This window comes from Emys orbicularis, chromosome 17 (assembly GCF_028017835.1).
Source record: "Emys orbicularis isolate rEmyOrb1 chromosome 17, rEmyOrb1.hap1, whole genome shotgun sequence".
Taxonomy (NCBI): Eukaryota; Metazoa; Chordata; order Testudines; family Emydidae; genus Emys; species Emys orbicularis.
The window spans coordinates 6,249,860-6,274,121 of record NC_088699.1 but is presented as its reverse complement, the minus strand read 5'-3'; the positions used below and the strand labels follow the sequence as shown (position 1 = coordinate 6,274,121).

At 39.9% G+C, this 24,262-nt stretch overlaps 1 protein-coding gene across 1 annotated transcript in view; it reads right to left on the bottom strand.

Annotated features, from left to right (window-relative positions):
- BRIP1 (BRCA1 interacting helicase 1) overlaps positions 1–24,262 on the bottom strand; it is a 121,291-nt gene that overhangs the window by 65,505 nt on the left and 31,524 nt on the right. The window contains exons 7-14 of the mRNA XM_065418343.1: positions 14,787–15,077; positions 11,698–11,919; positions 10,546–10,745; positions 5,373–5,505; positions 4,598–4,752; positions 3,482–3,653; positions 3,228–3,368; positions 2,604–2,765 (exon numbers count right to left, since the gene is read on the bottom strand). Of these exons, the coding sequence (XP_065274415.1) occupies positions 2,604–2,765; positions 3,228–3,368; positions 3,482–3,653; positions 4,598–4,752; positions 5,373–5,505; positions 10,546–10,745; positions 11,698–11,919; positions 14,787–15,077 (1,476 nt within the window). The remainder of the gene's footprint in view (positions 1–2,603; positions 2,766–3,227; positions 3,369–3,481; positions 3,654–4,597; positions 4,753–5,372; positions 5,506–10,545; positions 10,746–11,697; positions 11,920–14,786; positions 15,078–24,262) is intronic.

The window sequence follows — 24,262 nt, the reverse complement described above, 5'->3', positions numbered from 1 at the left end:
CTTGGGCTCACAAGGCTTGGACTGTGGGGCTCTAAAACGGCAGTGTAGACATTTGTGCTCGGGCAGGAGCCCAGGTTCTGAGACCCTGAGCCTGAGCCCAAATATCTACTCTGCAATTTTATAACCCTGCAGCCTGAGCCCAAGTCAGCTGACCTGGGCCAGCCACAGGTGTTTTATTGCAGCGTAGACATGCAGTTAATGTTTTTTTTGTCAGTAGTCCTTTCAGTGAAGCATAAGGCCAACTGGGGTTTTGAAGGGGGAGGTGACAACCTGAGCTGATCAGAAATTTCTTTCATTCTTACTAAATATGCCAGTTATTACTCTGATCTCAAGGTCTCTAAGCATTTTCAATGGCGATAAGTTTTACTCTCAAAAAAGAATTTTTTAGCAAATATCTTTTGTTTATACACACAAAAACCAATGTCCACGCAACATATACAGTACCATTGTCACAACTATTGCGCTACATAAATACATCACAAACTGAAATAATGCCTGGGATTCAATTTTAGATATAAAATTAGAAGACATTTTAAGATTTATTTTCAGCTTGCTAGTCTTGCACATTATACATGTGGTTTTGTGAGTTAGAATGATGGATTATAGTTCATAGTCTGCCTTCTTCTACCAATTCTACATTGTATGGTCTAATGTGGTCACCTAATGGTTATTTCTAGTAACTGCACTGATGACTGCAGCTCTTTATGGACATCAGGCAAGATAAAGAACTGGTATTCCCTTTGATCTAAAATATACATAATGTATGTAGTGTGTCACACAAAAGGACATTTTCTTTTTATCCAGTCCTTCAGGTTTTAAATTACTCTTTCTTGTGGGACTTCTGACATCAGCAAAGCGGTCAGAAATCTTGAACTGCATCAGCGGCTCCAAATTGGTGCAGTTTTTCCAGTGGTACCAGTTTTGATTTTTAAAAGGTTTACATTAAACCACTGTTGATTTTACTAAATTGTTTACTGCAATCCAACCACAGTTACAATTTGATGAAATAAACAGACCTGTACTCCTAATTACATTGCACATTTATACTGTTCCTCAGATTTGAGTTCTGTACAATAAGAACTATGGGAAAAGAATACGAACTTCCATTTTTTATCACTGAGGTATATATAGTCTTACCCATATGATACACCCTCCTATCAACAATAAAATTTAGTAATACATGCTTTGAAATAAAGAAAATTGATCCCTTGGGACAGTGGGCTTTGTGCAATTTCCACTTGATTCAATAAAACACTGCTAAAATCCATAGTGAAGTGAAATGAAACGGCTGTATATTATATACAAACTGCATATAAAGAGAATGCAAAAGGCATCCTAATTGCTGAGTCAATGCATATGACAAAGTTGCCTTTGATGACAGGCAATTGAATGGTAAGAGTTTTTTAAAAACTGGTTTTAAAAAGCTAGACCATGGAGACAGTTCAAAGAAAAACACTGAACATCTCATCTTTCTGCAACAGATATGGCAATTTCCTGCAATACCCAGAACAAACCTTATTGAATTAAGTTAAATCTTACTGTATTAAGTGTATGTACCACTGTGGGCCAGGGATTGTATGCAATTCCATGGAGGAGGGGGAACACAGCCCTCCAGGAACTAAGGGGTGGGGGGAGAAAGGCGGAAGAGGAATGGGGGGAATTAGGCAAATTCATTCAGGTTGTAACATGTCCCGAGAGGCACCACCACCTTGAAAGAGGCATATACTGGTTCCAACTGGATTCTCTAGAGACCAGCAGACAAGAAAGGACTTTTGGATAAATAATCTGATTTTAAATTGACTCAGGGCCTTCTTTCTGATCCAATAAACGGACAGGACCCTCTGTCCAAGTGAAGGGCCCCAATCCTCAGGGAAGGATTGGAAGGACTGATACTGACCAGAGCCCTTGTGGAGATGGGGGTGATGATTTCTAGTAAACTTATTAGCATCCATGTAGATTCTTTCATTGTTTTTAATATGCTTTTACCTTAAGAATAAATGCACTTGCTTAGAAAGAGCTGTGTGGTAACTTAAACCAGTGGACAATTATGCTGTTTAGAGTCTCTGAGTAGAAGGCAAAGCAGGCCTGCTAGGCAGTCTGTCTTACTGGGGAATTCACAGTATAGGCAGGAAATTGTGCAGCCTGGAAATACCTTGGTCTGGAAGAACAAAGAGGTGTGTCTACCCAAGAAAGGAGACAGCTGGGGAGCTGGAAGCCTAAGAGTAGGTGCCCTTGCTGGACCATGGAGGGGGAATATGGGCAAAGTTGCCCTGAACTGTTACACTTTCTATCCAAGATTTATTTTCATACTGAGATCCCTTTCTAACAGATGCCAAATGCACATAAGCACACTTGCACTGAGGCCCAAACCCGTCTTTTCTGGATAACTGTGATCAAAACAATAATATTCCTATTATTCCTATAATGAAACAAAACATACCTTGCACAAAAGCAAACTTGTAACCAATCAACTACAGGATCCAAGCAATTCCAACAAGGACACTGCTGTTGTTTCTATGTTGATGTATAGGGATCAAAAGTTACAGAGTAAATCTTTAAGTAGGGTTTTTAAAAGAGAAGAATATGAATTAAAATTTCCTTACCTTATAAGATGGCAAAAAGCATAAGACCCCTTGGCCAACAGTTTGACACACTGAAAGCAGAAGTGCTCCCACTTCATCCTGGAATTCAAAGGTCTCTGTATGCTGGAATGTGGCATGCAGCTTCCGACCCTTGGGGCCTGCCCCAATGGTGCCAACCCAAACCTGTTGTATTAATATTTCAATGTTATATACATATTTACACTAACTTAATAGGGGAATGTAAAAACTGAAGTAAACAAAATATTAAGATTATTTCTGAACAGATTAATGCTAAGGAACAAGAATATAAAATGAATAAACAGAGAGAGAGAGAGAGAGAGAGAGAATGGAGTGTAGCAAGTCACCAAAGTGAGAGGTGCTGTTACCAGTAGTGTTTACTTTTTAGCTGTACTGGTGAAATAATATTTTCCTACTATTACTACTTTTATTTAGGATTATTATATATCAAGTATAGTTTCATTTAAACACTTAGTTGACAATTTTCTCAATGCAAGTAAATGTCTATTTTACTCTTTCCATTTTGAGTTATAGAAATAGAAAGAGTTTATATGGTCTTCATTTTAACTTGCCATTTATAATGAATATTAAAGTTGCAGGAGTGAAAGCAATGCTGCAAACATTTACCTGTGAGTTATGAATAACATGATTTGCCTCAAGCTGGATAGTAAACTTCACACCAAGTTCTGAAGAAAATGAGTCCATTGGAGAGAGCGTACCAGATGTTAGAACAATTGTCCTGACATTACCACTTAAATCTGAAAAGGCCTAGGGAAAATTAAAAAAAATAAATTGTAAAATCAGTACAAACTATTATATTTGTATTTGTGATCAAATAAGGGTCAGTAAGGAGTTGCTGGTTCATTTTGTACTTTGCTTACCACAGCTGGATTCAAGCACCAAAAGTTAAGAGTATGGACTGCTGTTTTCTGCCGTGAACTCCTCTGATGTTTTGGTTGTACAAAAAAAGCATTTTTATCTGGAATATCAAGTTGCTTTTCATTTGTCCAAACATATGTTTGTTGCAAAGCAACTCTGTAGTCATCTGCAAATCTATACAGAAGTAAATTAATATAACTGGTAAATAGATGTAACCTGCACTTGTGTTTGTTAAATATATTTCATAATATCTGTCATGTGAGTTCAGCATTAAACTCTGAAAAAACAAAACCAGTGTTGACACAATGTGGTTCCACCTTAAGCATCCAGCCTAATGCTGTACCAAACTCTGCCTATAATAAAATGAGCTGGCAACTGTGCATACAATATATGGAATAACATACTCTACACTAGAAACAGAGATTATGATTTAAGATATAAGGTTCAAAAGTTATATGACTTCCCATTTAAGAAACATAAAGAGCCCCTATAATCGCTAAGCCATGAATTACAGAATTTGTTCTAAAGCAAAATATTTAATAGCTACAGTGGCTTTAAGAGTGAAGGTACCAAAAGAGTAGTTTAGATCACTTTAATGTTAATTTAAAATAATTAAATTGCATACTGGAGTTAGGCAACATGCCAAGAAAATATTCTAGTCTGACCTTTAGAGAAACCATACTCAACATTTTAGTTATATAAAAAAGAAAATTAATTTGGTGATATCAACCTACTACTTACTGGATGTTTACCCACATGAGAATTTTTTGGCACAATCCTGTTTAATTGGTAGGTTTTGCTCAGGAGAAACCTGACACTGAAATAAATAGCAGAGGTGCTGAATAGTTGAGAAAGAGACAACTTGGCAAAGAAGCAGGAACATGTTTGTACTATGCATGCCTCCACTGTGCTTGTCTCCTACAAGTGCTCTTTTTTTCTTTATCGTGCGTACCAAAACTACCCAAATGTCTTAGGGAAAATATTTATATTTGCCGTGTTTCCATCTTCCTATAAACAATCAGATGTTTACAAAAATGCACTCACTTGCAATTTAAATATATCTGGTAGAAAGGAGAATGAAAAAAAGTCCACAATTCAGGCTATATATTTCCACCAACCTGTTGTTATCTTTAAAAAGATATAGCAGAACCATGAATAGCCCTTTTAGCACAATTTGAGTGGCAGGGCTCACAATAGGAACCTCAATAAGCTCATCTCCTTCATGAAGATTTGATACTTTTTCTTCTTTTTCAAGGACAGCTGCAAAATGTTTCTGCAACAGGCAAACTCTTCATTAATATCATCCTAAAAATCTTCCCAAAACAAATGCATACATATAAAGTGTTCACCACAGTATTTTAAAACAACTTCTCTCAATGCAGCTAGAGAAGTTAGACTGAAGATAAAAATCTTAGTACTTAACTCAGTGCTTTCAATGTGCTTGGTACCATACAGAAAGAAATGACTGGCTGAAGCATGCAGTAAATATGATTTGTTAATCAATCTGAATGTAGATGGTCAGTAAAGACAGAACTAAGAGTCACTACATTGTCACAACTTTGAATAATTTTATCTGATCACAGTTATTCTTTGGTAGAACAAAAATAAAGTAATTATAAGACCATTGTAACAAGGTCAGTGTCTGCTACTTTGAAAATAAATTACTCTAGTAGATTTAGAACTTGATTCGCCACTGGCACTTCTTTTACACAGGTGTGACTGTACTAGTTTCTGTGGATTTACCTTTGATTTTCATCATGCACACTTTTTTAAGACAGCTTTGAGAAACTGGACTGAATTTAAAAAAGTACAAGTAGTGTAAGCGTATTTTAAAACATGAAACCAAATAATATTATGCATTTTTATAATAAATTCTGTAACAGAAAACTCTACCTGCAAGATAGGAAATGTAGCATTTGTTATTCCCATATTGTGCAAAATGGTGAGCATTTCCTTTCCACTCCAAACTTTACAGGAGGTTTCATATCCCCTTTCTTTAAGCTGACCAGAGCTTTCCTGCAGCCAACTGCAAATGAAGAGAGTAATAATAATTGTAAATCATTCCTGCATTAATTTCAATGATCTTGTATGATCGTTTCCAGGAAGCAATATTGAATGAGCTTCACAAATTGTACCATACTCCTGTGATATTATTAATACCGTATATACTCGTTCATAAGCCTAATATTTTTGGTAAAATATGACGCATCAAAGAGCGGGCATCGGCTTATAAACGGGTCTACACCAAAATTTGATGATTTTAAACTCTATGGAATCATTGAATTGAATATCTAATACATTGTCGTTTTGTTTACCTGGAGCGTTCACAGGCATGGAGCCCCTCAGCTCCCTGTGGCTGCGGTTCGCCTTTCCCAGCCAATGGGAGCTGCGGAAAGAGGCGCCACTTCCCGCAACTTCCATTGGCTGGGAACGGCAAACTGCGGCCACTGGGAGCTGAGGGGCTCCATGCCAGTGAACGCTCCAGGTAAACAAAACGTCCAGTCCCGCTAGAGGCTTATCCTAACGGGCCAGGAGCCAAAGTTTGCCAACCCCTGAAATATAGGGTCGACTTATGAAAGGGTCATACAGTTTTTGCTATTTTTACCTAACCATCTTGGGGGGTTGGCTTATAAACGAACGGGCTAATGAACGAGTATATACGGTACTTATTTCAACTTAATATCTTTAATCAAAAGGTTGAGGGCTCTGCATTTAGGGTCTGATTCTGTTCTCTCTTCTGCTAGTTTTACACCTTTGAATTGCACTGACTTTAGTTAGAGAAACTTCTGATGTATGCTGGTGGATGTCAGAGAAAAATCTGTCCCTTAGTGTTGACATTTCCCCCGCCCCATATATTATTTTTTAACTTTATTTTAAAAGGGCATAAAAATATAACTTGTTTCTTTAATTTGTCAGGAATGCTAGGAAACATTTGTGTAGCCTTGCACCAATCCTTATTTTAAGCTATTATGCTTTACAGACAATTCATTACCTCTGTAATTGGTATGATTAAGGAAAGAGTGATAACCTGCACCATACAGCTCATTGCTAAGTATTTCCAAGATGAGTTAAATCAGCCTAATTAAACCACATCCCTTCATTCCAGCCACGGAGGAAGAAAGACAGGATGCAAGAACTCTTTTGCTAGTATAAGCTGTGTTTCCACTAGGGTAACTGGCAAATCCTTTCAAGTGTAGGAAAGGGCACTAAAACATGTGCTTAAGTGCTTTCTAGAATCAAACATAAGACTTTTTTAAACGGATGTAGAATTTTTCTGGTTACTCACTTAACGGGCCCAGAGCTGCCAGTTTGTGCAAAAAGATAATACTAATTATTGGTCATTTACACTCAGTCTCTTGCTTTCCACCCGTTGCTTTCCCTACGGTTGGCAGACTTGACAAGAGAATCAACCTGAGTTTTTCTGATAAGGTTAAAAAGCCAGAGGCGATCAAATCTCCAGCCTTGTTGCTCTCCTCTGCTGCTAAGAAGTTTAACATTTGAAAGACCCAACAAAGGAGAATTAGTAGCCACAGGGAAATTATTCTGTCTCAGTGGCACACAAATGTTAACCCTTGGCACCAAATGGAAAAGAAAAGAGGGTGAAGTTGAAGGTGTACCTAATCTCTAATATAAACAGGGACTTCCTAAATGAGCAACACTTCCCAGACCAATATTATAACAAAATGCTTGTCCCAAATGTAATTAAGATAAGCTCAGTTAATATAAACAAAGCCACTTTTGTTATTTCTTATTGTTATTCCACTGTTCAGATAGGTTTCTGATGAAGGAGGCAATTACTTAATTGGAATATTTGGAGATGCACAGTTGGGTACCAGTTATTTATTATTTAAATTACAGTAGCAGCTATTATATATGGCACTGTACAGTCAAAATACAAAGGAGAATGAAATGGTGGTGGAGGTTGGCTGCTTTTTGATTTATGTGACTTGCTCAACATCACATAGAAACTCTGTAGCAGGAGCAGAGAAATTTCCATTCTCCCTTCGAGTTCGTTGGGCATTTTCTGTGGAATAATTTTCTGGCAGAAAATTAACTTTCTGCAGGAAAATTTTAATATTCTGTCAGACTATCATCCACGTCTCCATGACTCGCAAACTGCCCAGAGACAACGAAGGGGAGATATGACAGAGGTTTATAAAAAAGGAGTAGAGAAAGTGAATAAGGAAGTGTTATTTACATCTTCACCAGGGGTCACCCAATTAAATTAATAGGCAGCAGGTTTAAAACAAGCATAAGGAAATACTTCTTCAAACAATGCACAATAAGCCTGTGGAACTCACTTCCAGGGGATGTTGTGAAGGCCAAAAATATAACTGGCTTCAAAAAAGAATTTGATGTGTTCATGAAGGAAAGAAACTTCAATGGCTATTAGCCAAGACTGTCAGGGATGCAACCTCATACTCTGGGTGTCCCTAGCCCTCTGATTGCCAGAAGCTGGGACAGGACAACTGGGATAAATCGCTTGATAAACTGCCCTGTTCTGTTCACTCACTCTGAAGTATCTGGCATTGGCCACTATCGGAAGAGAGGAAACTGGGCTAGATAGACCATTGATCTGCCCCAGTATGGCCATTCTTATGTTCTAGATTCCACAAGCTGCCCAGCTCTCAGGCAGGTGGGCTGCTGGGGGCCTAGGCGGCCTTATTCTCAGGCTCCTCAAAAAGTCCAGATTATACAGGCAAGTGCTCGACTCTGAAACCTTAGCATTCTTTTCATGTAGGAAATTTTAACCAAAAATACCTACGTTTTTAAAAAACTTAAACACTGAAAAAACAAAATTGCATCACGTAGAACCACATGCAGGGGTAAAAGCCAGCCGGTACGGTGTACCGGTAAAAAGTGGCCGCTGGTACTGGCCCGTACCCAGCTGGCTTTAATGTCACTGCCCCTTTTGCCCCTCCCGGCTGCCGATGGGGGGGAGGGGGTAAACAGCTGCCCCGGAAACGGTGATTTAAAAGGGCCCGGGGCTCCGACCGCCACTATTGCTACTGTGGCAGCGGCCGGAGCCCTGGGCCCTTTAAATCACCACTGGAGCCCCAGGTGGCGTGGGCCAGGAAGCTTGGAAGGGATGGCTGGGGGACACTGACCCCCCTCCAACCCCGCCCCCATACCGGTAAGTCTTCAGCGTTACTTTCACCCCTGACCACATGCATCCTCCATAACATCAGCAGGGTTGGGATCTTAAGATCCACAACACTATCCGCTACCACTTAAGCTAATGGAGTAACTGGTAACAGAAGAAGGCTATTACTACTCTGAGGACCTGGCACAAGGAGATGGAAACAGAGAGAGACATTTTACCAGAGGGTTTCACAGCTATTTGCTAGACAGCAAAGGAATGTTAAGACTCATCAATAACGGGTTCAGTTCCAAGTTCTAGTGGTTATAGACCCTCTGCCACTGTTCTCCCAGCCTCTCCCTGCCCCTTCTGCTTCTATACCCACCTTGTCCAGATCCTACACCTGTCCCCCTCTCACTCAACTCCTGCCCTTGCCCACCTGCTCTGTCTCCTTGTCTTGCCCCCAACTCTTGTCCATCTTCTTCTTCACCCATTCTGATCTTCTCCACTCCATAGCTCCTGTCCTTCGCCTCCCCCCTTTGTTCTTATTTCCTCTCCCCTCCCCTATCTTCTGTCCTTGTTCCTCCCTGCCAGTTCTTGCTCCTAACCCCACCATGCTCCCCTCAGGCTCCTATCCCTTATGCCTTGCCCCTGTTCCTCACCACTGTGCATTCAAGTTAGGTTGCTGCCTCTTTCCACTCCACAACACATGGGCACCAGGAGGGAGAGCACTGAGAAAACAGGATTCCCCCTGCTCTCAGTTCCTGTGCATGGCTTCACAGTGGCTACTGGAAAGAACAATTGCAGGTAAAGTCCTACGTAGCTCCTGCAGCCAAGGGAGAGAGCATGCCTAGTTGGTCTGTGGGGCCAAAACAAGCACAGTCTGGCCACAGACAGAAGCTGTGAGAGGGTAGCACATGATCAGTGCAGACAGAATCTTTGGAGAATTTAGCTGCCAAACACTAAAATGTCTCTATTGAGCATGTGCACACTGCAATTTTTCAGAGCCTTATACCAGATTTGGGCAAATTTTCACAGGGATGCTTGACACCAAGGTGTCCCCACTTGACAAATTTCAAGTCCCTGTTCTGAAGCATGGAGGCCCTAGAGATTCTCAGCAAAACAGTTGTAAGATTTTATTTTTTTTAACCAGGGAAAAAGAACATTTCTCCCTGACCTTGTTCTCAGAAATGGCTGAGTTATTTTAGGTGAAACTTTAAAAAAAAATTAAAAAAAAATTCAGCCTTAGGCAGACATCCTGCCTGGGAAATTTTATCAGCCCAAACGATTTGTGTTTGGCAAAATTATAGGCAAATGATAAGTGTTGGGTAGCCTTAACTAGGCGTTGCTACCTGCCCTGCCTTTAGTTAAAGCAAACTCCAATTGTCTTTTACTAAACCAGCAGAGGATGTCTACTCTCACAACACTTGAAACACTTTGCATAGAATTTTTCTCTACCTTAAGGGGGAAGATTTCCTCTGGGAACAAAAGTTTCTCTAATGCTGACTTAACACTACTTTGTACTGATATAACACCTTCCATAGAAGGCTCACAAAGCATTTTACAAACATTAATTCTCACAAAATCCCTGTGATTGGCCTGATGGGGAAATGCACAGAAAATTTAGATGGATTTGCCCAAGTCTTGGAGTAAAATTTTCAAAAGCACCTGAATGACCTAAGAACCTAAATCCCATTTTGAAAAAAGTGAGTTAGGCACTTAGGAGCCTAAGTTACTTCTGGAAATTGGACTTTTGAAAATATTCCCGTGATCCATTAAACAATTAATTTTCATAAATGCCACAAATCCTTCTTGGGTGCCCAAAATAAGAAAAACAAGAGGTCTGGCTTGTGGACTATAGCGTTTGAGGTATATCTGTAAGTCTTCTTGTCAATTATGCAGTGTGTCTTCTAGTACATGATATTCATAGAAGGACTATAAACAGTAGGTTTTTCGTTTGTTTGTTTTTTTTAAAAGAGGCCTTACTTTGTCAGACTGTAGCACACAGCCCGCAGGGGATCATGGTCCTTCCGTCTGATGTTGTTGACGACCATGATATCAAGTTCTTCTCGAGCAAATCTCATCTGTGTTTCTGTAACACTGTAACTGGCTGACTCCCGTGCACAATCTTCAATATTATGAGCTTCATCTAAAATTACTACTTGGTCTTTTAAGTTAATCTCCATCTGCAAAAGACAACAATTGTCCAGTAAAATGAGTAAACAACAGCCAGTAGGTTCATGTTTAAAAAAAAATCTGTCCAAATTGTGTCACTTGTACAAGCAATGAAAAGTGATTTTTTAGAGCTTGACAGAATTTCTGTAGCATAGGAACTAGCTAGGTTTTTCACAAAACTGAAACCTGGTGCCAGCATAAATGACAGAATTTGGTCCTTACCTGTAAATACTATAGGGGCAGAGAGTTTGTAAAATGTACTTTTATGGTACTGTATAATTAATAGCAAAAAGGACAGACAGGTTGAAATGTGATTTTTTTTTTTAATGAAATAAAAGTATTTTCACTTTTTACACCTTCCCTAAGCCCCCATGCCCACTTTTTGTAGTTACGCCATCCTAGAAGTTTCTCTTCTGTTGTTGTATAAAAAATCCACACAACTGATTAGCTACAATGGAAAAAACAGTGAAACTGACTATTACCAGAGATACTGTCATATGTACAAAATAAGGAAATTGCAAAAGAAAAGAAAAATATTCTTTAATCTCTTTAATTTAGATGTTACTTGTAACACTAGCAAGTATTCAGACAGGAATGTGGCTTTAAGTTGACCATGTGCCTTTATCACATTCTTTATTCATCGCGCTTTAACTGCAGTCAATGCAACAAACAAAATCTAGGGCTTGTCTACTCTTACAACACTGCAGATGCACCACTATAATACTTAGTAAAGACACTACTTAGGCCGACGGGAGAGTTTCTCCCTTCAGCATAGATATCCACCTTCCCAACAGGTGGTAGCAAGGTCGATGGGAGAAACCCTTCTGTCAACATAGCACTGTCTACGCCAAGGGTTAGGTCGGCATAACTATGTGGCAAAGGGGTGTGGATTTTCCTGAGCGACATAATTATACCGACATAAGTTTGTAGTTTAGACCAAGCCCTACTTACAAATATACTTACACTCTCTCTTATTTGTGGGTCCAACAGGTAGTTGTAAGGACAAAATACAATATCTGCCCCCACCATGAGTTCTCGAGCAGCAAAATAGGCACATGCACGTAGCTTCTTTCCCAGGCTTACTAGATCTTCTATGTCCCAAGCCTGACACTTCTTACGTGCAAACTGTAGAGCATGATGTTCACTAAGTTTATGGACACCATGGTAGTAAACACAGGACCCGCCCTAAAAGGAAATATGTGCAAGTTTGAAAACAAAATATTGTACTAGGAACAATGATGCACGTGAACTTACATTTTTTTGTAAAACAAACAAAACAAAAAAAACCCTTATTTTGTAATCTTTTACTTCATCTCAATCGCTGAGGTATTTTAAAAAGTGCTTGTTATCTTTTGGACTTTAACAACAACAAATATAATGGCAGAAACGAAGCAGGCAAATATGACAGGATCTATAACCTATCATACATAAATCTGTAAGGTACATTTCAGAGTTTTGCCCCAGTGAACCCAAAGAAAATTTTAATCTATTTTACAAATAGCAACCTGGCAGTGGAAGAGGATGGGATGGATTCTAAATCATGAGCAATTAATTAATAAATCCAAATACATATGGTTAATTCAACTAGGAAAGATAGAAAATAAAATAATATGGCACATTCACATCCACCCACCAATATATCAACTTTCTTATAATCATCAAATTACCAACCATAAATGTCTAGTGAATTTAAATCACATTAGAATCCACCTGAGCTTGTTCATTTGTATGTCTCCTCTGTGCTAATAGCTCAGGAGGGTGTCGTGTTTAACAATAAAAGCAAATAATAGTTGTTCTGCTCATGACTTTGACAGCAGTCCTTCCACTGGTGTTCAAGTACATCATTTCGAGGTTGGTTTGGGTTTATTTGTTGTTTTTTTTCTGGAGGGGTAGGAGAGAGATTGGATAGGCAAATCTTAATTTATGGGTTGGAGATAATACCCTGGAATTACAGGGAGGAGTGGAGAATTTTAAAATTTTAATACTGGTTAACACTGGTGTCCCTAAGGTATAACTAAACAACTATTATTTCTCTGTTCTAGTCAATCTGAGTATAGTTTTTTGTTTTTTTTAACTATAAAATTAGTTGCTGTGAATTCTATCTTTTCTTTGATGAACTTTTAAGTAAACAAAACCACCAAGAAGAGAATAAATCCCTGGAAAGATATACTTTAGACTAGAGGCAATTAAGGCTGCCTAGTCATATGAAGATTGATAACATGAACAGGAAAGCCCATCCCTTTTTAACAGTGTAACACAACCCTAAGGGGCAGATTGTCAGTTGAAATGTTATCACACTTAGTGCCTTTTCGCTCACAAATTGTCAGTTATCTGCTTATCAGCTCACTTCTGTAATATAGTCTTGGTTAACACAGACACCTAAAGTGACAGTGTAATTGGCTCTCATTACCACTACTATTTACCCTTAGAGCTTGGGAGCATAAAAAGCAAATGCTCACTTATACTTGATGAATACAAAATAAACTTGAAGCCCCAACAAGAGGACAAAACAGAAACTAGGTACAGTATGACCATATAACCTTCAAAACAATTTGCCAGTGGAGACAACAAAAGCTGTTCCTATCAGCCTCAATAGTTTTCTACAGTCTGAGTCATACATTGGAAACCAGCAAAAACCTTTTACTGGATGTACATACACACAATTATTAAAACCTTTAATTTGCTTATAGACACACTATTTTTGGCATATAATGACTCCCAACTAACCTTCCTACATTTATGATCAATGTATGTGTGGTGCTGATATATTTTAAAAGTGACCAACAAAGAAAAAAAAAAGTGTGTGCGCCCTTTTTAGCTTCCTTACAGGGAATAGAGGCAGCTGGAAAAATTTTTCTACTTGCCTTACAACTATCAATATCAAGGTTTTGCTGCAGGACTTCTTGAAGGACTAGAAAACTGGAATAAGAGTTGCTCAGCTCACAACTGAAGGAACAGGGAATAAGGGAAGGATTGAAACCTGCACAAAGAGCTTTTCTCTTAAGTATTTGTCAGCAGCTTGAATTAAAATAAGTATTATAAAACAAAACGGTGTTAACAGTGATATAAAAATCCCGTCCCCTCTCAATTTCTTAAGATTTAGTCTTGTTCAATCTGATGTGCAGCCAACCCAACTATTTTCTTGTCCTCTAGCAAAAACAGGGAAGTCCAGACCTGATATTTCAAATGTGTAAACAAGCAGAAACACACTACTTTTTGGAACATTCATTTCAGAACTTCTATATACACTATGAAGCAGCAAAAGATGGCAATTTTGTTAGGCTTTGCAGATTATCTGTAAATAAATAAATTCTGCTGTGCTTTTGCAGTCTAGTTTTATTTATTTATTTTAAATGCAGGCTGCAAAAGTGGAAAGGAAACAAGACAGTCTTAAAACAACTTTGAAATGGCAAGCAGAAATCCTAAACTTGGTTAACCAAGATGATGATGAACAAATTATGTTATCAATAACACTTATTATCATAGGGTGAGCAAGCACAGTGTATCTCTGCTAGCATCATTAGTAGATTATTTGTTCTGGATTTGTGGTGGGTTATCCACATGAGAAAAGGCTCTAAATTACTACTTACATAACACAGGTAATTAAGTCCCTATCCTCTTAATTTTGCAACTAGAGAATTATTACAATAATTTTACCCCCATGCATTCTAATCATCTTCAATGCCCAGATACGCTCAATAAAATAAAATAAAAGAATAAGCAGAGAGAAATCAGGCCTGAATGGATTATTTAATTTAATTTAAAAAAGAAATAAATTTTGAGAAAGCAAAGGTTATTGCAATTATAATTAAGCTCCCAAATTAAAACTATAATCATATATTGTCATAATCTATTACACTTTTTAAATTTTGATGCTGAAGATTTACTGAAGATTAATGGTCTAATGCAAAATGAATTAGAAGTTACAAAAGGGCTTCCAATCAGTGTGCCATTAAGAAGTTAGAATGTTACTCAATCCAGCTGCTCAGGCAGCTAAATCTTTCATTAATATTTTTTAATTAATACTCATTTTCTGAAACAAAACTACTCACATTTTTTCCTTCCAGCAAGTCTGCGCATTTTTCATTCCTGTTACTACTTCTGGATACCACTGGATGAACACAGGTATGATCCCGGCTAGAAAGAATTGTCATACGGACACTGGAGTACACTGTCCTCTGCAGCTCTCTAGTAATCTGAGCTATTTGCTTGTGTGTTCGAGTTCCAAAAAATATTTTGGGGATGTGTGGCTTTCCTCCATTTTCCTTCCTCTTTGCATTACTAACATTTTTACCATTTTCTTTTGCAGAAGAACAGGAACACTGTGTGCAGGGACCAGGAGACTGTAACCAAAACACGGAAAGTTTATTAGGACATTACCACTGCAAACTGCATATGCTAAATCTCCATATTGACCATTGAGAGTTTTCCTCTAGGGTGGTTCAAAACGTCCCATTAATTAATCTATCAAACTTTGAATAGTGGACTCAAGTTAAAAGTATACACAAAACATTACAAAATCTCAAAATAATTTCTAAGAGAGTCTGCAGGTAAGTTTTTTAAAAAAAGTTATCATAGAAAAGAGAGTATCTCTCAAGTAAAAAAACATAAGTGATTACCAAATTCTCCATCTGCTTTTTTCTTTATATATTCTTTGCCAGTCAGCATAATATTTTCCAGGTTAATATGCCATTACTTTGATGGAAATTAAAATGTTACCATCGAAATCAACATACGAAATTTAGTAGCAAAGTTGATGCATGTCCTTGGTTATACCATCTATTAATTTTACATATAGAAAGGTTTACTGGTACCGTTCACTGTCTCTCCAGGATTTAAACAAACCAGATTGTGGTTAAACTCAAGTGCTATGCCAGTAAAATAACATTATTTTGTACATGACATTTTAATTTGTTTATTCCTTTGTGCCAGAAAAGAGAGAGAATTTTAAACTAATTTTTACAATGCACTAGGAAAGTTTTTCTACTTTAGGTTCATTTTCTGCCATCAAGCACGGCCAATTACCTCTAATTTACCTGTGACAAATTATTACAATGAAAAAAGCCAGGACAGTTTAGTAGCAAGTTATGCAGGATGCCTAGAGTTAGGAGTTCCCAGGCCTTAAGAACTGAGTAAAAAAAAGCATGTTATACAAGAGACACACGCTGTCTTCAAACCAGATGGCAGCCTTTGTTTCATAGCAGACAAATGAAGAAAAAGTGAGAAACATTAATGTGGGGGAAAAGGATTGTTTATTATGTTTCTTAATTTGAACAAGTACTTATATACTGACTGCCAGCTAAAGGAAATTACTTTTCCATTGAGGGCTTGATCCTATAAGGTGCTGAGCACTCTGGCCTCAATCCAGTAAAGCACTTAAGCATGTGAATAGTGCAACTGAAGTCAGAGAGACTTCTCATATACATAAATTTAAGCATGTGCTTAAGAGCTTTGCTGGATCAGGACACGACTCTGCAGCACCTTGTAGGATCAAGACCTGACTGGGCAACCAAATTAAAACTAATGCTGAAAACTTTGTTTTAATATTGTTTCATCTGCAAATCAAATTTCACTAAATTGGCTTCAAAGCATATACTCCATTAGTAATACACTCATCATGGTGTTATGCCATTAGTCAATTCTAGTGAATACTCTCATTTCACCTTAAGAGTTTCATAATTCTTAACTAACAGAACTGAATCCAGGAAAAATATTTGGAATAGCAGGACAACTGGGGTTTTTTTTCACTCCAATTACTTTGTCACAGAGAAACTCATCCTCCTCAATCTCTTCCACAACATAAACTATTGGAAAGACTAATAATTAGGATGTATGTAGATGATACAAAGAAAATGTTAAGAGATCTGTAAGAAGAGTATCTTGTCTGTGCAAGTACATGCAATAGTGAAAAACTGATCAGCACGTCTTAACAGTGTAAAATAGTTTGCACTTGGTTTTTAGTTTGATGGCGCAAGTAGCAACAAACTGTACTTGACAGCTGAAAGTTTTTCCCTCTGCTTTTAATTGATTATCCTTCATAAACAAATGCTAAGTCATGGAATGTGTTACACCACAATACTGGGGATCAAGCTGTCTCTTAGCCTCCACTCTGTGGAAAAGCAAGTTCAAATTACCCTGAGTCCCACTCAACCTTGTCCGCCATTAAATATTACAATACATGATAGAATGGATGTAAATGTGACCCTTCTGGAGCTGTCACTCACTGGGATAAAAGGTTCACTGATGTGCCAAATAAACAGGCCGTCAAAGCAGATAAAGTTACAGCCATGCTGGAATTGTTACATTCCCCTCTCAGGTTGCCAGTAACAGCAGATTTCATTACGGTGTGCTGCCACATTAAATAGCCAGTTCCAAATATCCTGCCTTCTATATTGAATAATTACTTATTCACTGAAAGGATAAAAAGAAGAGAGTTATGAATGGGGCTCTTGTCAGCAGTGAAGCAGGAAACAGCTGACATGTGGTGTATGTTACATATGCGGCAATATCCGACTCAGTTTATACTCTCAGAAAATTGGAATGCAAATTATATCGTGATATTTTGATCTATATTCTATTTTGGTCTTTGAAATAATGATATTTATTAACATACTAAGAAAATTAATGTAAATAAGCTGCAGAATCAGTTTACTTTTGCCTACTGTGCAGGCCTTTTTGCCCATATCTATCCCCTTTCATTTGAATTCATTTTTTTCCCCTCCGAGATGATGCAATACCATTAATCCTTTATGGGAGGATAATGTGGGGCCTAAACATTTACTTTTCTAAATGTAAATTTTAGAGAAATCTAGACCAGTACACCAACAATTTCCCAAAGCACGGTAATATTTGCTGTCCTATACTGTACTTATACAATCAAGATGATTGGAAAATGCAATTCAAATTCTTTATGTACAACACCAACAGTGGTAATTCCTTCTACTGTATCTTTGGGGAAAAAATAAAATTCAAATTTAAAAAGGTAAAATTAAAACCATAATGCCTGCATGTGTGTGGGGTGTATATAAATTACAGTATTTTACAGGTGACCTTAAAGTTTTTCTTTAAAGGATTGAAATTGGCATAATACTGGCTTTAAGAAGCACTTCACTCACTATTGCAGCTTTAAAATGTTACCTTTTACTAAAAAATAAAATAAAAAAATAAACCAACATCAGGAAAGCTGTAAACTCAGGCTGATTTTATAGTAACCAGTAAAAGTATATAACTGCTTTGCAGTAGTCATAACATTTCTGAAAACCACAGACGCCATCAGCCAAGAAAAAAAAAAAAAAACACTTTAAAGAGGTGCCTGTATAACAAAAAAAAAAAAACCAACAACCCAACAACAAAAAAACCCACACATTAAGGCGGCTCTTATTTGAGAAGGTGAGCCCTTTATTTGCATTAAACTGGAGTTTCACACTTTCAAATGCTCTTTGTTAGACATTTTTTGGGAAAGATCTTTCAAATATACGGTATATAATATAATTGAAAGTGCCTATAGGTTAGGCATTGACACATGAGGAAGCACTTCATAAAACAATTAAATTTCGGGTTTCCATGAGTTGTGTGACAAGTGGGTTAAAGTAAACAGCATACAGGTTCAATCAGTAAAGAGGATTGTCTGTTTTAGGCAAGCTATTCCCCAACCCTGCTTGAGTACAATTAATTTATGACCCAGCTGCATACAGCCACATAATTTCATGGTTTAATGGGTTATTTTTACGTTTATTTTCTAAAAACACATTTTTGAGTCAAAAAATTCAGCCCCTCTAAGCTTAACAATTAAAAAAGGATATTACTGTTCAACTAGTTCAGGCCCTCAAAATTTGCTTTCACTGAGGAAGGTAAGTTTCGGGCAAAATTCCTGGAGGATGCATTGCATGTGCGCTGCAAGCGCGCGCGCACACACTTTTTATATTTAAAAATAAATTTTGGGGTCCTCAGCAATCAATACTTATATTTCTGTTGCAGAGGACCCAAACAAGCCTTTAAAAATAAAGAGACTCTAAATGTCATCATAGGATTTACCTTCCTTAAAAAAGTTAACGGTTTGGGACTTCAGCAGGCTAGATTTCTGGTAGACCATAAAGTAAAGAAGTGCCCATTTTATGACTTAAAACACAGTAAAATAGTCCCAAACTGACAAATATCTCTGGAAATCAAACAACATAAAGAAGGAATAATTAAGGAAATAGGATAGTTAAAGCAGCAACTTCTCCCTACATCTTGCAATACTCACTCATGCAAATTTCTGCAGAGATTTTCTTGTTAAAAAAAAAAAAGTTGGATTAGGTATGAAATAGCTGAGCTTTTAAACATTTTCGTAAGTGACCCTTTGGGTTCTGCATTTCTGTACCAGAAGCTATTTATACCATTGTAGTTGCGACTTAGCATAATTTATGACATTGTAGTCTTCCATTACTATAGAAAGAGGAAAAAGAGTCCTAGTTACTTTTCACTGTAAGAGGTAATTACTGTATAGTTGGGGAGTACTGCAGTAAAAATTATAAATCTGCATTTCAGGAAGGAGAGGAGCTTGCTAAGCTACAACAAAAGTATCTGTCATATTCCTTTCAGGGCAGCTGAGAAATAGTGAGGAAAGAAAGTTAACTTGTATACTAAAACTTATTTTACTAACAGCCCAAATTTGTTAACCTTCAGGACCCAAGTTCATTGACCACAAGACCCAAGTTTTAATCTGTATTTGGCAGGAAGTTGATGAAAGGGTTGAAATGGGACTTCTGTGGCTGAGTTTGTGTTATATTTATATTGCTGCTCCAACAATGTTCTTGAGTTTGTTATAAATGGTATGGCCTATTATTTTATTTTGCTTGTAAACTCCCTAGGACAGGGAGCACATCTGCATCTGAACAGTCTGGTACACCACAGTGCTCAATAAATATCTTTCTCCTGCATTTCCCAAATTATATAGTACCTATTTTGGGTTTTAAATCTTTTTATTGAAAGAATTCCTAGATACACACAAAGATAGTAACTGGGAAAAACAAGTTAAATTGTTGGGATAAAGAAAAACCTTATCTACATTATCATTTTATAACTCATTAAACTATTTAGAATTAGAGGAACATACTTTTTTTAAGGAAAGATGAAGGGCAATACCTAATTTATCCATAAGGCCCTGTTCCACAGTATGAAAACAGACAAGTTTACCCAGAGATGTTAAATATGATTGTGCTCCATCTGTGTTACTGCTTGGCCCAGAGAGCCAAACTATGATAACTGGTTTAAAAATACCAAGTGATTTAATCCTGGTAGAAAATATTGGTTTAAGCAAGGACATTTTAAAATAACTGGTTATAACACAGTTTGGCTCCATCCACACTGAGCTAAAAAAAATAGTTGAGCTAACAACTGTTTACACCATCTATGGTTAAATTTTATCATTTTCACTGTAGAATTTAGCAAGATTTGAAGGGAATGGACATTTAAATGGATAACAAGAATTTCCAAAATTATAGTAGTTAATGCTTTAAAATGTTTGCAAGAGATATAAAATCCTCATGCTTCAGGGCTTAAACCAATTTCTAACTAGTTGGAGGTGGGATGAGACTTTCAGGGGATGGGAGGGAATTATCAAATATCTACCTCCTGCAGGTCTCTTGCACCTTCCTTAGAAGCATCTGATGCTAACCACTGTTAGACACATGATACTGGACAGGATGACTATGAGTCTGATCCAGTTTGGCAATTCCTTTGTTCCTAGGTAGAGGGACTCAAAATAAACCACCTTTCCACATCAATACTCATGATAAATAATGCAAATGTCAGATACATACACACATACACTGAGAACGTCCACAACAACATCCAGCTTCCTCTTGGGGTGTCAATTATAAAGGTCTGCACAGCCTTGCCTGAGGCTTTTAGGATTTCATTTAATTGTATCTACCTGTGTTCTTCTTCTACCAATGATATTATGTGAGTAATAGTGTCCTCCCCCTCCCCCACAGACACACTGTGTCCTTTCACTACCTTCTCTTCTCCACATTTTTGCTCCTCCATTCCTAGAACTGAGGAACTCTGATACTCAGGAGGTGGATCTCATGGTCTCCTGCTCTTTTTTTGCTGATCTTGGGAGCTGTTCTCCTCCTCCATCTGCTTCGGCTTAGTGCTGAGGCTCAGCTTCTGGCACTTCTCCTCCTGCAACCACTCCTGAGCATCCAGAAGCAGCTCTCACTGACTTGAGTGATGTGCTTTCTGATCAGCTCAGAAGGCCTGTGACATTGTTTAGCTTGCACTGATGTCTGGTAACTTTCCTAGCCAGCTCACTCCACACTCTCTTACAGTCAACTTATTTTACCTGCAGATCTTGGCGCTGGACTTCTACTTTCTTGGACTTGAACTCAGAGTCCTCTTTGCACTGCTGAAGTATCTTCACCTCACTGAACAGCTCTCTGCCTGCTCACTCACCAGAGCCTGCTTTGCCTTCTCAAAGTTTGCTGTCACTCACTTTGTGTGTTCCAGCTGTTCTGTCAGCTCCTTCATAGCTTGTAACTGCCTCTCTCTTATCGGCTGGGTTTGTGCCTCTTGGGTCTTTGTCTCATCATTCAGGGTCTTCTTCACGAAAGACATTTTCTGTTCCCACTTTAATGTGAGTTCCCACTATGGAGCAGTGGAGTCTACTGTGTCTTCTAGCTCCATTCCCAGTACCTTCAGCTTTTTCCTCAGCTGCTGCTTCTGGGTTTTTGCTCTGTTCCTATGTACTCACTCAAGGTGTCCTTGATGTTCATTAATCTGAGATTCCAATTTACAGATTTTTTCTGGGCCATGTTCTTCTGGCTTTCTTCCTCTTCCATCTTAGTCACGGCTGCTTGCATTTCCTCTTCCTTCTGGGCCAGCTGTCTTTTAAGATCTCCAACATGAGTTTGCAGCTCAGCTATCTGGTCATACGGATAGGTGGAGTCTTCCCCATGCTTCCTGCAAGTTATCCCCAAGTCCAGCCGCTGTTCTTCTTTGTGATACAGATGCTCTTCCACATCTGTGATCATGATCTTGTGTTTGTTCTTGCATTTCAGGGCCGGCTTTAGGCACCGCGGGGCCCGATTTGAAGGAGCTGCCGCCGAAGTTCTGCCGCTGTCTTCGGCGGCAGCTCAATCGCTGCCGCGGGGGAAGGACCCTCCGCCGAAATGCCGCCAAAGACAGCGGCAACGATTGAGCTGACGATGACGACAGTGCCGGGACTTCGGCGGCAGCTCCTTCGGGACGTTACGGGGCCCTCTTAGGGGCACGGGGGCCCGATTCCGGGGAATCGGCTGAATCGCCCTAAAGCCGGCCCTGTTCCATTTAATGTGGTTCTTAGATTTCTCCTTATCATCTGGGGCCATCTTCTCCAACTACAGCTTCCAAAAAACGGTTACTCACCTTCTCGTAACCGTTGTTCTTCGAGATGAGTTGTTCATGTCCATTCCAAGCAGGTGTGTGCGCGCCGCGTGCACGCCAGCCGGAAGATTTTACTATAGCAGCGTCCGTAGGGTCAGCTTCGGTGCCCCCTGGAGTGGCGCCTTCATGGCGCTGTATATAAGGGCCAGCCGACCCTCCACCCCCTCAGTTCCTTCTTTCCGACACTCCGACAGAGGGGCAGGAGGGCGGGTATTGGAATGGACATGAACAACACATCTCGAAGAACAGTTAGTTACGAGAAGGTGAGTAACCGTTTTTTCTTCTTCGAGTGATTGTTCATGTCCATTCCAAGCAGGTGACTCACAAGCCCGAATCTAGGCGGTGGGGTCAGAGGTCACTGCAGACTGGAGTACTGCGCGGCCAAAGGCAGCATCATCTCTGGCCTAGTGCGTGATGGCGTAGTGCGCTGTAAAGGTGTGGATTGAGGACCAGGTGGCCGCTCTACAAATTTCCTGCGTCGGGACCCGGGCCAGGAACGCAGCGGAAGAAGCCTGCGCTCTTGTGGAATGGGCCGTGATAGGCGGGGCTGGTATATTGGCCCGCCTGTTGCACTCCCGGATGCAGGTTCTGATCCAAGCCGAAATTCGCTGTGACGAGACCGGGAGCCCTTGCATCCTGTCGGCCACGGTGACAAAAAGTTGGGTTGATTTCCTGAAGGATCTTGTCCTTTCGATATAGAACGCGAGAGCCCTGCGAATGTCCAGGGAATACAGCCTACGCTCCTTCGCAGAGGAGTGCGGTTTCGGATAAAACACCGGGAGAAAAATGTCTTGACCCATGTGAAATGGGGAAACCACTTTAGGGAGGAACACTGGGTGCGGGCTGAGTTGGACCTTGTCCTTGTGGAAGACGGTGTATGGAGGTTCAGATGTTAGAGCTCTGAGTTCCGACAGTCTCCGGGCTGATGTGATAGCCACCAAGAACGCGACCTTATATGAAAGATATAACAGCGAACACGAAGCCAGCGGCTCGAAGGGTGGGCCTGTGAGGACGGACAGGACTAAATTGAGGTCCCAAGCAGGGATGGGTTGACGAATGTGCGGGAACAACCTATCAAGGCCCTTGAGGAAGCGACCAACGAGCGGGTTTGCAAACACTGAGGTACCCCCTGCTCCAGGGTGGAACGCCGAATTGGCAGCAAGGTGTACTCGAACCGAAGAGAGAGTCAGTCCCAGGTGTCTGAGATATAGTAAATAGTCCAGGATAAGAGGGATCGGGACAAGCAAGGGAGCATGACCCCGTTGTGTGGCCCAAAGCGAGAAGCGCTTCCACTTGGCCAAGTACGTGGTCCTTGTTGAAGGCTTCCTGCTGCCAAGAAGGACCTGCCTGACCTGATGAGAGCATTGCATCTCCACGGGGTTTAGCCATGGAGCATCCAGGCTGTAAAGTGGAGTGACTCCAGGTTCAGGTGAAGGAGGCGACCGCGATCCTGTGTGATCAAGTCCGGTAGTAGGGGCAACCTGAGGGGCACCCGCATAGACATGTGCAGGAGAGACGTGTACCAGTGCTGGCGCGGCCACGCAGGCGCTATCAGGATGAGCCGAGCGTGATCTCTGCGGGCCTTGAGGATTACTCTGTGAACCATGGGAATCGGGGGAAAGGCGTAAAATAGCCCGTCTGCCCAAGAGAGGAGAAAGGCATCTGTTAGAGACCCCGGACTGCGTCCCATGAGGGAGCAGAATTGACGACACTTCCTGTTCTCGCTGGAGGCAAACAGGTCCACCTGGGGATGACCCCAGAGCCGGAAAATTGAGAGTACTATATCCCAGCGGATAGACCACTCGTGACCCTGGAACGAGCGGCTGAGGGCATCCGCAAGCCCGTTGTGCGTCCCCGGGATGTAGGATGCTGTCAGGTGAATTACGTTCTGTACACAAAAGACCCATAATGCGAGGGCCTCCCGGCACAGGGGAGAGGACCGAGCACCACCCTGTTTGTTGATATAGAACATCGTTGGAGTGTTGTCCGTGAGGACCGAAACGCACCTGCCTGCCAGCTGGGATTTGAAGGCTAAGCATGCGAGGCGCACCGCTCGTAATTCCCCGACATTGATGTGAAACGAAAGATCCTCTCGTGACCAAAGGCCTTGAGTTCTGAGGCC